The 16431-nt window shown below is 38.1% G+C and overlaps 1 protein-coding gene across 1 annotated transcript; it reads left to right on the top strand.

The window, feature by feature from the left end:
* Positions 1–1027: 1027 nt before the first annotated feature.
* On the top strand, positions 1028–16070 carry LOC127239113 (zinc finger protein 54-like). The gene is made up of 8 exons (XM_051207901.1): positions 1028–1211; positions 4203–4290; positions 5841–5964; positions 7657–8390; positions 10092–10182; positions 12449–12552; positions 14117–14243; positions 14773–16070. Exons 2-8 carry the CDS (start codon positions 4261–4263, stop codon positions 15921–15923), a joined length of 2361 nt encoding a protein of 786 aa, XP_051063858.1. The 5' UTR covers positions 1028–1211; positions 4203–4260; the 3' UTR covers positions 15924–16070.
* Positions 16071–16431: the final 361 nt, after the last annotated feature.

The following is a 16431-nucleotide window of genomic DNA, read 5'->3' as shown; positions in this document are numbered from 1 at the left end:
TCTTTATTAACCACGAAATCTCTCTATGGGGACAGTTATAGAATGTTTTCTATCAACATAGAAGATGCAGTTGGAATTTCGAGCGTCTGACTTTTTTTTTTTTTTTTTTTTTTTTTTTAATTTATCACCTTATTTGACTGAGTGATGCAGATCCTCTTAGCTTGTCTACAAGCCCTGGTCGTCTGTCTCCTGCTTGATCTATTCGGTGGTGAGGCTTTTCATTGAGTTACTGTTATGCTTATTGTGTTTTTCTTTCACTTCTCTCATTTCAGTTTGGACTTTCTAACTCCTTGTTGAATTCAGCGTTCATAGCCTGAATCGTCCTCCTTCTTCGAGGACAAGCCATTTGCTTGTGTCTTCTTGCCCTTCAATCACTTTGTTCTTGTCCTCTTTTGACACCAAGGGTCTTGATTCCTCTTCATGTACTTTGACCTCATTGAAAATACTGATGGGTATGTGTGTGTGTTTTCAAGTTTCTCCTGTTTCATCTGCTTTAGATGAAACCAAATCCTAACCCCCTAACCCTAGCTATGAAAATGATGACTTTTGACAGCACTACTTCATCTTAGTTTGTGTTTTTGTTATGGAAGCTGCACATCAGTATTTCGAGTGGTTGCTGTCTTTTTCTGTATAGACCGGGAACTGGAAACCTAAAATGAGGCATGAGACTGAACAATTTCAACATGAAGTGGTCAAAACTCGGGATAAAGAGGGTGAGCTACAGGGGTGCAGCGTCCTCCTGGATGCAGTTGTGGTCTAGGCTGGCAGCAAGCGTGTGAGGAATCTGCGCAGAGCGGGTCTAGGGCAGCCTGACAGCTGCAGCTGTGCGGAAGGGAAGGGTCTCAGTGGGGCGGGGACACTAAACCGGAAACAGTGCATGGAGGAAGTTGGACCTTAGGTGGGTGTAGATGAAGGTTGCAAAATTGGAGTGACGTGAGCGGAAGCGAGGAAATCTAGTGGATGAGGACAGGGAAGTGGTCTGCGGAGCCAAACGCAGAAGTGCCCAGTGCCCAGTCCCCGTTCCCTGTCGTTGCTCTGGGACCTGCACGGTGTGGAATCCTGTGCTGCAGATCTGGGTGCGGAGGACACGGCGGGTGCCGCGGGGACCTGAAAACTCCGGAGCCGCAGTCTCCACGCGGGGCGGCCTGGGAAAGTCACAGTCAGCAGCGCAGTGGCGGGAACCGCAGCCCTGCGGCCCTGGAACCTCCCAGGTGAGAGGAGCTGCGGGGCTGGGACCCAGGAGGGAGGGGACCGGGGGTGCGAGCAGTTTCTCTGCTGTCACTAAGGAAGCCGGCTGTGAATGTCTTCCTCTTGTCGGTCAATTTTGATAATATGAAATACACCAATCCAGATTTTTTTTTCATCAGTCCTCTGGTTGCCAAACTGTTCCTTGTAAGAATACTCTAGTAATATATTAATTTATCTGTTGATATTTGCAAACGCGTTTCTCTTTGCTGCTATGGAGAGCAAAGAGCATTTGATATTCACATTCATCATGCTAACTTCCCTGTTAAGCTACTTATCTATTCAAGAGAGTGGCATATGAACCTGGGGAGTTGGCCTTCCTGGAGACCTTTTAGATAATAGTCCTTAAAGGAATGCTTACAGATTTGATTGAAAATGTAAATATACTTTTTTTTAGCTCCACGGGTATGGTTGTAAATATTAACATGTAAAAGCAAACTTGTTAATCCATCATTAATCTTTCATCTTCGATTACGCACTCTGATGTAAATACAGCATTCTGAAAAGTGTCTTTGCCAGACTTCTTTGTTGCCTGGAGTATAAGCACTCAGACAGGAGGCAGAGACAGACTGATCTCAGTAATTTCGAGACCAGCCTGGTGTACACAGTGAGTTCCAGGACACCCATAGCTACATGGTGAGACCCTCTCAAAAGAACAAGAAAGAAAAGAAAAAGAAACGTGTCTTCTTGTGCTGAGTTCTTAGTGTTGCAACTTAGATTATGGAAAGCACAGTATGCTGTTTGAGGATGTCAGGTCATAGTATTTTCACAGTGAGAAAAGACATAAACCCAGTGGTGGCATAGGTCTTTAATCCCATCATTAGAGAGGCAGAGGTAGGTGGATCTCTGAGTTCAATGCCAGCTTGGTCTACAGAGCAAGTTTCAGAACACCAAGACTATGCAGAAAAACCCTGTCTTGAAAAAAACAAAAAAGAAAGAACAAAACACAAGGAAATAAAGATGATATTAAAAGATTGTGTGCAGTCATCTAGATCAGAAAAATGTCTGCATTATCTGCATTAGTCTTTTCTCTCGGTGGTTCGAGAAAAGCACTGTGTCCATGAACACATGACCAAACTTTTATTTATTTATTTATTTATTTTTTTTGGTTGTTGTGTTTGCTTTGTTTGAGACCTGAACTCACAGTGTTGCTCTGCCTGGCCAAAAACTTACCGTGTAGAACTGGTTGGACTGGAACTAAGATTCCACCCACCTCTGTCACCTGAGGGCTAGGATTAAAGAAAGGTGTTCACCAATACACCTGTCCAAACTGTTGTTTATTCTGTGGTCTGTTGACAGCCAGTGATGTGACTGGGCTTCTCCTAGGAGGAGGGGCAGTGCCCTGAGGACTTTGTACTGGGACTGGATGTTGCAGAGTTGCAGAAGTAAGTATGGTTTCTGTGTCTATGAGCTGATTGCTTGCACTTTCCCTTGCTCCTCCTCAGTATTTCTTGACAAACTGTGTGTGTGAGTTTTGTGTGAATGAGTCTTACATTTCACAGAATAAAGTGAAGTCCTCAAAGGGGGGGGGGAATCAAGATATGTTCTCTCTTCTTTGTGTCCCTTTGGGAGGTCTGAGGCTTCCATCATTTTGGGTCTGTGATGAATTCAGAACCTCACAGGACCTCATCCCAGTCATTCAGTCCCATTTCTGCCCGCCCCGCCCCCCACCTAGTTTTGACTGAGCTGTGATTGGAAGTGGGATTCAAGTTAGGATAACTAAAAATGCTTTCTAATTGTTTTCAGTATTCCGATACTGCAGGAGAGTTGGGGAATCATTTATATAATCCTGTATTTAGTTTTCTCTTGGTCTATTGAGCACAGTACTAGCTCTGTGTTACCTCACTCACTATTTCCATCCACATCCATCCATTTACTTGCAAAGCTCATTATTTCAGTTTTCTTCACAGCCGAATAGTATTCCATAATGTATGTGTACCACACTTTCACTGTCCATCTGTCGGGTAAAGAACATTTAGATTGTTTCCATTTTGTAGGTATTGTGAATAGAGCAGCAATGTACATAGCTGAACAAGTGTCTCTGCAGTAGGATGTTGAGTCCTTTGAGACTATGCCAAGGAATGGAACAGCTGGGCCAACATGCTGAATTTATGTAACTTGAAAATTTTCTTATTTAATTGAGGATTCTCTGTCTTTATTTCCAGAGTGCCTAAATTTTATTGTTCATAAAGTTTTAATTATATATGCTGTTTTGTTGTTGTTGTTGCTAGTTGAATTATGTATAGTAACTCTCTTCTTTCTCTATGAGAATTAGTGACTTGCTCTCTTGCCTATGAATGAGTACTTCCAGGTTCTCCTGTACTTATCTATTCACATGGAATTTATTATTTCCCATGTTCTCATGGATGATTTCTCTGACTCTCCTATGTATATTTTGTCTCTGATTTATTATCTGCAGGTCTGCTTTAGTGAAATCAATTTGATTAATTCATGACTTTTAAAGTGTGTTCATGTCTCCAATTTTAAGATAGAATTTTTCTTTGCAACAGTACTATTGATGGTGATTTTCTCTACAAGCTTTACATATCTTTGAAGGCGATGTTAAAAAATGAGTTCACTAGACCCAAGATAATTGATAAGTAGGCTTTTTATTGGGGAACAACTTACACAAATAAGAGTAAATAACCACTGTGGCCTTCTTGCTCCTGAAAATGCAGTCTCTGCCCTTCCAGTGTTCTCTGTGATCTGAGAGAGAGCATGCCCTAAGCTCCTCTGCCTTCCAGGGGTCATGGCAGCACCTAAAACCATGCCCAAAGGGTGTGGCCACTACTACAAGTTCACTGGCAAGGCAATATGCCACTACATATCTTTCCATGCTCTCCTGGCCGTTGGATCATGATGTTCTGCTTCATGTCTCGTTTCATGTGGTTTGACATTGTTCTCTAACAGCTCTCAGTATTAATTTTCTTTTTCTTTTTGACTCCTTAATATCGAAGGGCAGCAAGCCATCTAGTCATTATTCCTGAAAGAGAAACTCATTGAAGAGAAACAGAAATGGCTGATTCTACAGTAAACATGCCCCAGGTGAGTAGTCATGTCTCCTTTATCTATGGAAATGTTATAGTTTGAGATATTTTCTTCCTCTGACATTTTTGTAACTTTCTCATTAAAAATATTACAAACATACAAACAACCAAAAATGTCACATACTGAAATTTACCAGCCCTAAAGCCTATACAACTCAGTGTACTTTTTTTATACAGTTTGTCATTGGGAGCAGAAGCCTGGAGCCTCACATGGGATTTTATAGTTTTAATATCCAATATGTGTTTGATGTATTTGTCTACCACAAAACAAAAAAAGTGTGACAGAATTAGAACTAGAAAAGCTTTATAGCCTTTTTTATAACTGCATTCAATCCTACCTCAACCCCTGATTTAACATTTAATGTTTCTTGTTCTCTTTTCTCCATGTTCTACTGTGTCCACATGTATATTTTGCCCATAAATACATATCACTGGCTAGATTCTGTATAAGAGGGAAAATGTAATTTCTTTCTGACGCTGTATGGCCTCACTATTAACACGTTCAAAGTCCAACCATTTTCTTGCATATTTTTACTGTATGTTTCTCTTCAGGTGAATGGTATTTGACTATATATCGATACCATTTTCATTATCCATTCATCTATTGATAGACATTTAGGTTGATTCCTATGTTTTGTTTCAGTGAATAAGCAGCAGTTAACATCAGGCATAAATATCTCTATGATGGCCTGTGGAGTTTCCTGATAAATGTCCAGGAGTCAAATAGCTGGAACATACATTAGTTCTATCTTTGTTTATTAATCTTCAAACTGATTTCCCTTTGAGGGTATTAGTTTGCACACCCCTTTACAACACCAACAGTGAATAAGCATATCTTTCCCTCCTTAGCCTCTATAGTATTTGTTGTCAGGTTATTTGGTGATGGCCATTATCCCTGGGGTAAGACAGTTTATCAAAGTAGGTTTAGTTTGCATTTATCTGGGGGAAATTTAGGGATCCTGAACATTTTTTTTTTTTTTTTTTGCCATATTCATTGGCCATTTATGTTTCTGTCTTTGAAAAGTGTCTATCTGATTCATTTGCCCATTTGGTGATTAGAAGTTTAATATCCTTGGAATTTAATTTCTATATTTCTTAGTGAATATATAACAAAGTTGGTAACAAAGTGTCACTGGTACAGATTTTCTCCCATTATGTGGGAAAATGTCTCTGTGCTCTGCTGATTGTTTCTGATGTTGTATAGAAACCCTCCCCTGTGTGTCTAGGCTGAGAGAGTATCCCTCCATAGAAAATGGGCATTAAGGTAGTCATCAGTCTCATTATAGGAGAAGGGCATGTAAGGTAGCCTCTCTACTATTGCTTAGATTCTTAGCTGAGATCATCCTTGTGGGTCTCTAGACATTTCCCTAGTGCCAGATTTCTTGTCATCCTGTTTTCAGAGTTAGAAGATTCATTGTAGATTGTGACTGTATTAGAAGTAATCTTTTTTGCTTTGCTTATTTGCATCTCTAATTTCTTTAAGTCTCCTTATATCCAGAAAAGAACTCTGCCTAGTGTCACTTGATCAAGCTCTACCTTTTGTCTCAGGGTCTATCAACGTTCAGGGATGTGACTGTGGACATCTCCCAGGAGAAGGAATGCCTGGACTCTTCTCAGAGGGATTTGTACAATGATGTGATGCTGGAGAATTGTAGCAACCTGGTCTCTGTGGGTGAGAACATTTTGTTTATAGAATTCCTAAATCAGGCTTTGTATGTACGAACTTTATAGGTTGTGAACTGTCTGTTAAGCTGTCTTGGAAACAACTGGAGACTAGGAAGTGTGTGGTATTAGTAAACAAGTTCTTTTTATTGGAATTTGGTATTTGGTTTTTGCTTTTTTAAAATACTTTTCATCTCAGAGATGTCATGTACTTCATGTTAGTTCCACAATGCATTCAGAAGCTCAGTAGCATATAGTAGTATTTCCATCCCATCTTAAAGCGCACTGTTCATCATTGTGCTTGACATTGTTTTAATTGTGAGAAAACTGAGGATGTGGAAACTTAAAATTCTCCCTCAATATGCTAAAGATCCTGATAGGAAATATCATTGGGAAATCATTCTTATATTCCTGTACTGTGTGTTTTCTTCATGTACTGAGCACAGTACTGTGTTAGACAACTGTATTCTTTCTAAAAATTCTAGGATGGGTCATGGGCTGCCTCACACAACAACACATGGATTATTGTATGCAAGGTAGACCTGGACTCCTGTCTGGTGCAAATGAGATTGCCCTGGAATGTGAAGAGGAGCCCATAACCAGGTGGGCTAGAGAATGAGCAAGAAACAGTGATGGCTTCAAGTGAACGAGAAAACAAGAGTTGAAAATGTTTTTTGCTTTATTCAATTTCATTTGAAAGGATTTCTGATAATTTAAATTAGTGTAGTGTCCTGGCCCCAGGATGCATGTGGCCTGTTGAAAATGTTAGAAGACATTGTGTCTATTGCACCTGAATTATGGTAACAGTACTTGTACAAAATGCAATTTTATTTCAGTGTTAAAATTAGATTGGAATAATTTTACAAATTATAAGCCTAATGTGAAGTAGGATAATTATGTAGTTGCCTACCTGCTTACATGTCAGTAGTGGATAGAAGTAAGCAGTGGCTTTTTGTGACAGCCCTGCCTCAAATGGTCTTGAGCAGCAGTTGTCAGTGTTGGTAATGTTACCACCCTATAATGCACTTGCTTACGTTGTGGTGACCCCCAACCATAAAATTATCTTGAGTACTACTTCTTGAAAAAATTTGCTACTAAGTGATGCCTCGGTTTTTAAGATCATTGGAAATACATAGTATTTAGATGGTCATGATCCACAGGTTGAAAACTGTTGATCTAGAGAGCCTCTGATAGAGTCTGGCAGAATCCTTCCTTTTGCATCCATTATTTTTGAAGAATCTTAAGTGGAATTTTTTTTTGGGGGGGAGGACCTTTTGCTTTTCAGTAAGCCTTTAATCTTAAAAGGCGTTGGGTCTTCTGAACTATAATCTTCATTGCTGTTTATTAGTAAGTACAAAGACTGAAGCTGGGGTTGGCTTATATTATACTCTTCTTCAACAATTTCTGAGAAAAAAAATATTTAAAAATAGAGACATGTATTCTAAATATAATCAGTCAATGAACTCTGTTCCAAGGCTAATATCTGATTCCTCAATTATTTGTTTCAAGTTTCTTGAAGCCTATCCCTCTATTTTTGTGAAAATGCTTATAATTATAGTGAAAGAATGAGTCAACTACTGTGAGCTCTATTCAAAGTAGTTGCTGGTTTATTTATCTTAAGAAAGAACTTAGGCAGCAAGTTATTTACCAAATGTTTAATCTCAGAACAAACCCTATTAATCTAACTTGTACTCATTTTCAGATAACCATTGGATATGCGATCCTGTCCATCACCATGTGAAGACTGAAAAGGAGTCTTGCAAGTGTAATGAGCTTGGCAAAGTGCTTCATGACCCCTCCACATGTGCACTTCATAGAACAAGTGAAACTACAGAGTACACTAATAACTACTCATATAGTAATCACAGGATTGCCTCTGTTGACTCATCAAACCGAGATAGGCATGAAAGCATACTCAGTGGAGAAGAACTTTGTAAACCTAAAGACTGTGAGAAATCTTTAAATATGTGCTACAACATTGCTCAAGATCATAGACTATATACTGCAAAGAAGCACCATGGGCGGGGAAAATATGATGACTGTTTCAGCTCTGCATACAGTCTTATGCAACAAACAATCTGTATTAGAGAGAAACAACACCAGTGTAAAGAATGTGGAAAATCCTTCAGTACTTCCTCAAACCTCAGTGTACATCGGAGAATTCATACTGGAAAGAAGCCCTACAAGTGCAACTTTTGTGAAAAATCCTTTACTCAGCGTTCAACTCTTAAAATACATCAAAGACTTCATACTGGGGAGAAACCTTACAAATGCAAAGAATGTGGAAAGTCATTTCGTCAGTTGTCAGGATTTAAGAGCCATCAGAAATTGCATACTGGGGAGGAGCCTTACAAATGCAAAGAATATGGAAAGTCCTTTATTGAAAAGTCAAGCCTTAAAGGGCATTACAGAATCCATACTGGAGAGAAATGCGAGGTATTTGACAAATCCTTTCCTCTAAACTCAACTCTTAGAGCACATTAGAAAATGAATACCAGAAACCTTGCAAATGTAGAGGATATGAAAACTCCTTTACCTATATATAAAACTCATAGTTTAAAAGAACACAGCAGAGAGTTCATAGTGGAGAAAGACAGTACATTAATAAGGAATGTGACAAGTCTTTTACTAGGTGCTCCTACCTCAGAGCACACCAGAAAATTCATACTGGGGAGAAACATATTATTGTAAAGAATGTGACATAGCAGTTGTCTGGAATTCTCTGCTTACATATACATGATAAAAACATAAAGAGACATGAATACCTTTAATGAAGTACTAAATCTTATAAAAATATCACAGGTTTATATTAAAATTAAATTCTGCAAAATTACAGAAGGGTTTTTTTATTGTTGTTTTGGATTTGTTTTTTTTTTTTTTTTTTTCTGTGTATGGTGGCATTGAATGCAAATATTTCTGTACTGTGCATGTCTGCCTGGTGCCTGGGCATATATGAAGCCAGAAGAGTACATCAGGTCCCCTGAAGATGGATTAACAGAAATCGTGAGCTGCTATGTGTGTCGGGACTTGAACCCCATCCTCTAGAAGAGCACCCACTGCTCTTAACCACTAAGCCTTATCTCCTGCCCTTGGAAAATTCTGTAATAAAACCATTTATATTTTTCAACATCCAAAAATTCATAATAATGCCAGGTGAGGTAATACACACCTTTAATCCCAGCAGTTAGGACAGAGAGGCAGGAAGATCTCTGAGTCAGAGGCCATTATGGTCTACATAGTTAGTTTCAGGACAGTCAGGACTACATAAACTATCCCAATAACAACAACAATAATTCATAATAAGGACAAAATGAATTAACAAAAAAAAAGTGACAAAGTACTCCCATTTTGCTGTACATCACAAAACTCATAATTCTGAGGAACCATATAAAAGTGTACCATGTATATATAATTTCTAAGTGTTGCTGTTCATTGTAAATTCCACCCCTGAAAGGCATTCATTTGGATAAACCCTTTACCTGGTTCTGAAATGTAGTCATAAAAAGAATTCATTATGAAAGAAACAAGAAAATGCTCTAATAAAACTTACCCTCAGAATCTTCATTCTAGAGTCAAACCTTAAAAATAGCAAGAAGGTAAGAGACTGTAAAGGGATAGGCTATGCATGTGATGTCACATACAGCTTACAAACCCCAAAGGCTTTCTACAGAGAGTGGATGTTACAGAGTTGCAACAGTCTCTTTTCTTGGGTGAGAATAATTTCCTTGCAGTCACCCTTGCTGCTCCTCAAGGTTTCTTGGTAAATTAGTCTGAAAGTGTGTGAGCTTTGTCTCACAGAGTATAGTGAACTCCCCAGAGGAACAATGAAAATCTTCATGAAATGTTCTCTCTTCTTCCTGTGTGTCCCTTTAGGAGGTGAAGGCTTCCATCATCTCGGGTCTATGATAAATTCAGAACCTCGCTAGTGTACAATACACTTATCCCAATCATTAGTTCCATTTCTGCCCCCAAATTTTGACTGAGCTGTGATTGGAAGTGGGGTTCTAGTTACACTAATTGAAAATGAATACAATTGGGGAATCATTTGTATAATCCTTTATTTAGTGTTCTCTTCATCTACTGAGCACAACACTGTAAGAAATCCAGGCTACTGAACAATCTCTTTCTCATATGCAGGGCTCACTGATCACCCAGACCTGCTCACCTGTGCAGCAGAACAAAGGGACCTGGAAGATGGAAAGAGAGGAGACAGTAGCTAAGAATCCAGGTATGGTGTAGGATTGGTGAAGGGGTAGAAAAAGGTTCAAGTGAATGTGGGAGTGGGACAGGAAATCAGTTTTGACACATTATGTTTCAATAGAAATAATTCTGGAAGCCTCTACTACATAAAACCTACTTATTGTCCTGATGTAGCATACCTGTAATTGGTATGAAGCAAAGGTATGTAGAAAGGAGAAGGTTCTGCAAAATAATTGATACTTAAGGCAAATGGAATTTTGAGTATGCATGTGAGTCATACTGCCCATATTCATTTATATCACTGATCATGTCTTCGTGCCAATATTAAATGGTTTTCATTTCTATTAATGTATTATAAAAGGATGTGACTAGTAATGACAGAAGATATTATAAAGCCATTCTGGTCATTTGTATTTTCATGTAGGTGATCCAAAATCGTGACTTTACACAGGCATATATTATCTATTTCTGCCATTTTTTTTTTTTTTTTCTGTTTTGTTTCTGGCATTTCTAGAATACAGTTTCAACAAATACCATGTTCCTCTGGCTCTTACAATGTTCCCACCCCTCTTTCTCAGTGATCCTTGAGCCTTAGGTACAAAAGATATATTTTGTAATAATCTCCATGTGTTGCTAAAGTAATTTTCCTTGATAAAGGCTGAGGATTACAGTTATCTGTGACTTTAAGGGTAAATATTTAGAATGGAGTTAGAGATTAGGCTGATTTTTTGGTACATGGATAATAGTATGATTCCCTATGACTTTTTAGACATCCTTACCCTCCTGTGTTTATATCTGTCCTTCTACATCCCCCCCCAATGTTTATTCATTTCCTCCTTCAGATCACTTGTTCCCTCTTACTCCTATCCCTGCTAGTCCTGCACATGCCACCATGATCTGTTTTTTTTTTTTTTTTTTTTTTTTTTTTCTTTTCTGGTTACTGCAGTCACTCCAGATTGTGTGCTCGCATCTGAAGATTTGGAGCTAGGAATTTCCTATGAGAGAGATTATGCAATGATTGTCTTTCTTATTCAGGTTACCTCGTTCAATATTTTCTTTCCATCCAAGCTCATGATTTGTTTGTTTTGTTGTTGTTGTTGTTTGTTTGTTTTTTTATACAGCTGAATCATAATCCATAATGTAAATGTACCACATTTTTACTATCAATTTGTCAGTGGGAGGATATTTAGGTTATTTCCTTTTTGTAGCTGTTGTGAGTAGAGCAGTGATGAACATAGCCAAGCAAGTATCTGTGGAGTAGGATGTGGAGTCCTTTGACCATATGCCAAGGAATGGGACAGCTGGATTATGTGCTGAATTTATTTAACTTGAGAGTTTGTTTATTTTATTGAGGATTCTTCATATTGATTTCCAGAGTGGCTAGATAATTTGCTGCTAGGGTTTTTATTCCCTATGCTTTTGCTTTTGGTGTTGTGACAGGTTGGTTTTGGGGGTCCTTTTTTTTTTTTTCTTCTGTGTGAAAATTAGTGGTTTGCTGTCTTTCCATTTCTCCTGTATTAATCTATTCTTCACATGAAATTCATTATTTCCTATGTTCTCATGGATAATTCCTCTGATTCTCCTGTGTATATATGTCTTTGAATTTATTAAAGCTTGTTGCTTTAGTGAATTGAATTGTCCAATGTTAATTCATGACTATCCTCAAATGCACTTAGGTCTCCATCAATTTTTTGTTTTTTTTATTTTACATATTGATCCCAGTTCCCTCTTCTTCCCTCACTCCCTCCCTTACCCCCCATCCCACCCTCCCCCACTCCACAGGGTGAGTGATGCCTTCCTGGAGGGATGAAGTCATTTGGAGTAGGGACTAGGCCCTCACCCCTGCCTCTAGGTTAAGGGAGTATCCCTCCATGGGGAATGTGCACCCAAAGTCCTTTCAGGATACATCCTGGTTCCACTGTCAGAGTCCCTTAGACTGCCCAGGCCTTCTAACTGAGACCCATGTTCAAGGGATCTGAGTCGGTCCAATGCTGGTTTCCCAGCTATCAGTCTGTGTGTCCATTAGCTCCCCCTTGTTCAGGTCTTCTGTCTCTGTGGTCTCCATCAATTTTAAGAGAGTATTATTCTGGGTGCAGCAATATGTATGGTTGACAGTGATTTTTTTTTTTTTCCATAAGGTTTAAATATGGTTCCATGCTCCCTTGGCTTTGGGACCACTGACCAGATACATGGTAGTATTCTATTTCTTGGGACTTTTCATGTGGCTTGACATTGTTATGTAAAAGCTTTGCTTACTAATTTTTGCTTTTTTTTTTAACTCCTTTATATGAAAGGACAGCAAGATATTAATTCAGAAAGCCATCTATTGTTCCTGGAAGAGAAACTTAATGAAGAGAAACAACATGAAATGGCTGATTCTACAGGACATATGTCCCAGGTCATTGGTCATGTCAATTATGTTTTCTGGAAATGTTGTATTTGGAGACATCAAAGCCTTTAATTTTCTGCTTCTGATATTTTTTTAATTTCATTATAAAATAAGTTGCAAATAACAAGAATGTCATATACTGAAATTAACCAGACACAAAGACTATACAACTTAATGTACTTTATACAGTTATACAATTAGAATAGTCATTGGGAACAGAGACTCTGGAGCCTCCTTTCTTGTCCTTTCTCCATGTTCTACTGTGGCCACATGTACATTGTTTCCATAAACACATATCATTGGCTAGATTCTGCATATGAGGGAAATCATAATTTCCTCTAACACTGACTGGATGGCCTCTCAATATTACACATTGTAAATCCATACATTTTCCTTCACATTTTATTATACTTTTCTCTTTAGCTGACTAATATCGCACTGTCATTATCCATTCATTGTTCCATTTTCATTATCCATCCATCTGTTGATGGATGTTTAGTGTGCTATGCTGAATGGGCAGCAGTAAACATGGGGAGTAAATATCTCTATAGTGGGCTATCAAGTTTTCTGGGTATATGTCCTGAAGTGAAAGACCTAGGGTCATTTTTTAGTTCTGTTTCTAAGTTTTTAATAATCTTCAAGCTGATTTTCATTTGAGTTTACTAATTTGTTCCCCCACTCACATATACAACACAACAACAGTTTATAAGTGTTCCTTTCTTGTCACATTCTCTCTAACATTTGTTGTCAGATTGGTTGGTGATAGCCATTCTGCCTGAGGTGAAGCAGTCTATCAAAATAGTGTGAGTTTACATTTCTGTTGTGGCATTAGAGGGATCCTGAAGACATTTTGCAACATTTACTAGCCATGTGTTTCTGTCTTTGAAAAGTATCTATTTACTTAATTGGCCCATTTGTTGATTGGCAGTTTTGTGTCCTTGGAATTTAATTTCTATAATTCTCAGTGAATTCTAGGTATGAGCTGCTATCCAAAGTGTCACTGGCCCAAATTCTCTCCTATTCTATTGGTGTCTGTGTGCTCTGCTGGTTGTTTCCTTTGACAAACAGAAACTCCTTATTTTCATATAGTTCCGTCTTTTGACATTTGTGTCGGTTTCTGTGCTTTTGGTGTTCTTTCTAATCCAGAAGTCGTTGACCATCCCGGTGTTCTCCTTGGTATTCCTTATGTTTTGTAGGTTTCTTTGTTCCTGGTTTTCAGTTAGGTTTTGATCCATTGTAGCATTACCTATAGGTACAGTATTTAAAAGCACATTTTCTCATCACATATTTTCCTTCTGAGACATGTACATTCTTATCCCTCATGACACAAACATAGCACGCATAACAGACAACCGTAGCCAGACCTCAGATGTGTTTCTTGTGTTGTATATATTGTTTGTAAGATTATTGTGTCATCTTGTTTTCACGGGGTTAGAACATTCATTATATAGTGTGACTATGTTAGAAATCATCATTTTGGGTAATGGTCTTCACTCATCAACATCCCTAATTGCTTAAATATCCTTATGTCGAAAAAGAGCTCTCTCCAATCAAACTATATTTTTTGTTTCAGGGTCTGTTGACATTCAGAGATGTGACTGTGGACATCTCCCAGAACGAGTGGGAACTCATGGACTCTGCTCAGAGGGCTTTGTACATTGATGTGATGATGGAAAATTACAACAACCTTGTCTTCGTGGGTGAGAACATTTGGCTTGTACTGACTCAAAGGTTGTGAGCTCTCAAATAAGAGGAGGCAAGGCAAAGTTTGATAGTAAGAAAGAACTGTTTCATGGTATCTGAAAAAGAAAAATAAGCCCTTTGATTCTTTTAAGTAAGCCTTTAATCTTAAAATGAGCAGTACTCTTCATGGCTGTTCATTAGTAGGTACAAACACTGTGAACCTGGGATGGCATTAAACTCTTCTCCATTAATTTCCGAGAAAAAGAAAAAGAAAACAACATAAAAATAGAAACATACTCTAAACATAATCAATGACTGACCTCTATCCCAAAGCTAATTACTGATTCCTCAATCATTTGTTTCATCTTCTCCAAAGGCTATTACTGCTTTTTGTGAAAATCCATATAATTATAGTGAAAAAAAAGGTCAACTACAGTAAGCTTTATTCTGAATAGTTGCTGGTGACTGATATCATGAGAGAACTTAGGGAGACAGTCATTTAATCTTGGAATAAGCCCTATTAATATGACTTCTACTTATTTCCAGGGAACTATTGCAAATATGATCCTGTCCGTTTCCATGTGAAAACTGAAAAGGAGTCTTGTCAGTGTAATGAGCTTGGCAAAGTGCTTCATGATCCCTCCACATGTGCACTTTATAGAACAAGTGAAATTACAGAAAACTCTAATAACTACAGATGCAGTAATCATAGGCATGCCTTTCTTTTCTCATCAAACCCAGATAGACATGAAAAAGAACCTTGCAAATCTAGAGAATGGGAGAAATCTTTAAATTTGTGTTCCAATATTACTCAAGATCTAAGAACGTACACTGCAAAGAAAAAGCACAGGCAAGGAGAATATAATGACTATTTCAACTCCACATTTGATCTTTGGCAACAAGCAATCTACATAGGAAGAAAACCACACCAGTTTGGTAAATATGATAAATGCTTCAGTACTACCTCAAGCCTCACTTTACATCAGAGAATTCATACTGGAGAGAAACCCTACAAGTGCAATGTTTGTGACAAATCCTTTACCTGGTGCTCAAATCTTGAAAGACATCAGAGAGTTCATACTGGGGAAAAGCCTTATAAATGTGGAGTATGTGACAAATCCTTTAATGTGAACTCGAGTCTTAAAATGCACCAGAGAGTTCATACCGGAGAGAAACCTTACAAATGTAGGGAATGTGGCAAATCCTTTACTCAGAATGCACATCTTAAAAGGCATCAGAGAGTTCATACTGGAGAGAAACCTTACAGATGTCAGAAATGTGACAAATCTTTTACTAAGTGTTCAACTCTTCAAGCACATCAGAAAATTCATACTAAAGAGAAAACTTACAAATGCAAAACCTGTGATATATCCTTTACCCAGTATTCAAACCTGAGAAAACATCAAAGAATTCATCCTAAAGAGAGACCTTACTTCTGTAAGGAATGTGGCAAATTTTTTACTAGCAACTCTTATCTTAAAGTACATCAGAAAATTCATACTGGAGAAAAACCTTACAAATGTAAAGAGTGTGGCAAATCCTTCACCCAGTGCTCAACTCTTAGAGCACATTACAGAGTTCATACTCAAGAGAGACCTTGTATCTGTAAGGAATGTGGCAAATCTTTTACTAAGTCCTCAATTTTTCGAGCACATCAAAAAATTCATACTGAAGAGAAAAATACTGTTGTAAATTAAATGACATAGCATTTATCTTGTATTCTGTTTTTACAAATCATAACAGTATACATAAAAGAAACAAAGATTAGAAACTTGTAAAAGCCTTTAAAGTTTTAAATCTTGGAAAGTACCATGGTTTGTATTAAATTAAAATTCTGCAATTCTGTGTGAAAATCTTTTTTAAAAAATATCTAGATGTTTTGACTGCATGTGTGTCTGTACATCATATACATGCCCCCTGCCTGTGCAATCCAAAAGAGGGTATCAGATCCACTGAGGTGGAGTTAAAGATAATTGTGGTCTGCTGTATGTGTTGGCAACTAAAACCTGGTTCTCTGGAGGAGCCGCCAGTTCTCTTAACCACTATACCATCCAACTACCTGGGAAAATCTATAATAAAAACATCTTGTTCAATATCCTAAGTTTCATAGTAATGCCAGACATGGTGGTTGTAGTGATATGAAAGAAAATGTCCACAAAAGGTATGGTCTGGCCTTATTGGAGTAGGTGTGGTCTCTTTGGAGGA

This window comes from Phodopus roborovskii, unplaced genomic scaffold (assembly GCF_943737965.1).
Source record: "Phodopus roborovskii unplaced genomic scaffold, PHOROB, whole genome shotgun sequence".
NCBI classification, from domain to species: Eukaryota; Metazoa; Chordata; class Mammalia; order Rodentia; family Cricetidae; genus Phodopus; species Phodopus roborovskii.
The sequence above is the reverse complement of the archived record's forward strand: the minus strand, read 5'-3'. Positions and strand labels throughout refer to the sequence as shown.

Coding starts and splice junctions, on each gene's coding strand:
- LOC127239113 (XM_051207901.1), top strand. CDS start 4,261: ATGGCTGATTCTACAGTAAACATGCCCCAG. Junction 4,291..5,840: donor CTACAGTAAACATGCCCCAG/GTGAGTAGTCAT, acceptor CTTTTGTCTCAG/GGTCTATCAACGTTCAGGGA. Junction 10,183..12,448: donor GACAGTAGCTAAGAATCCAG/GTATGGTGTAGG, acceptor TTTATATGAAAG/GACAGCAAGATATTAATTCA.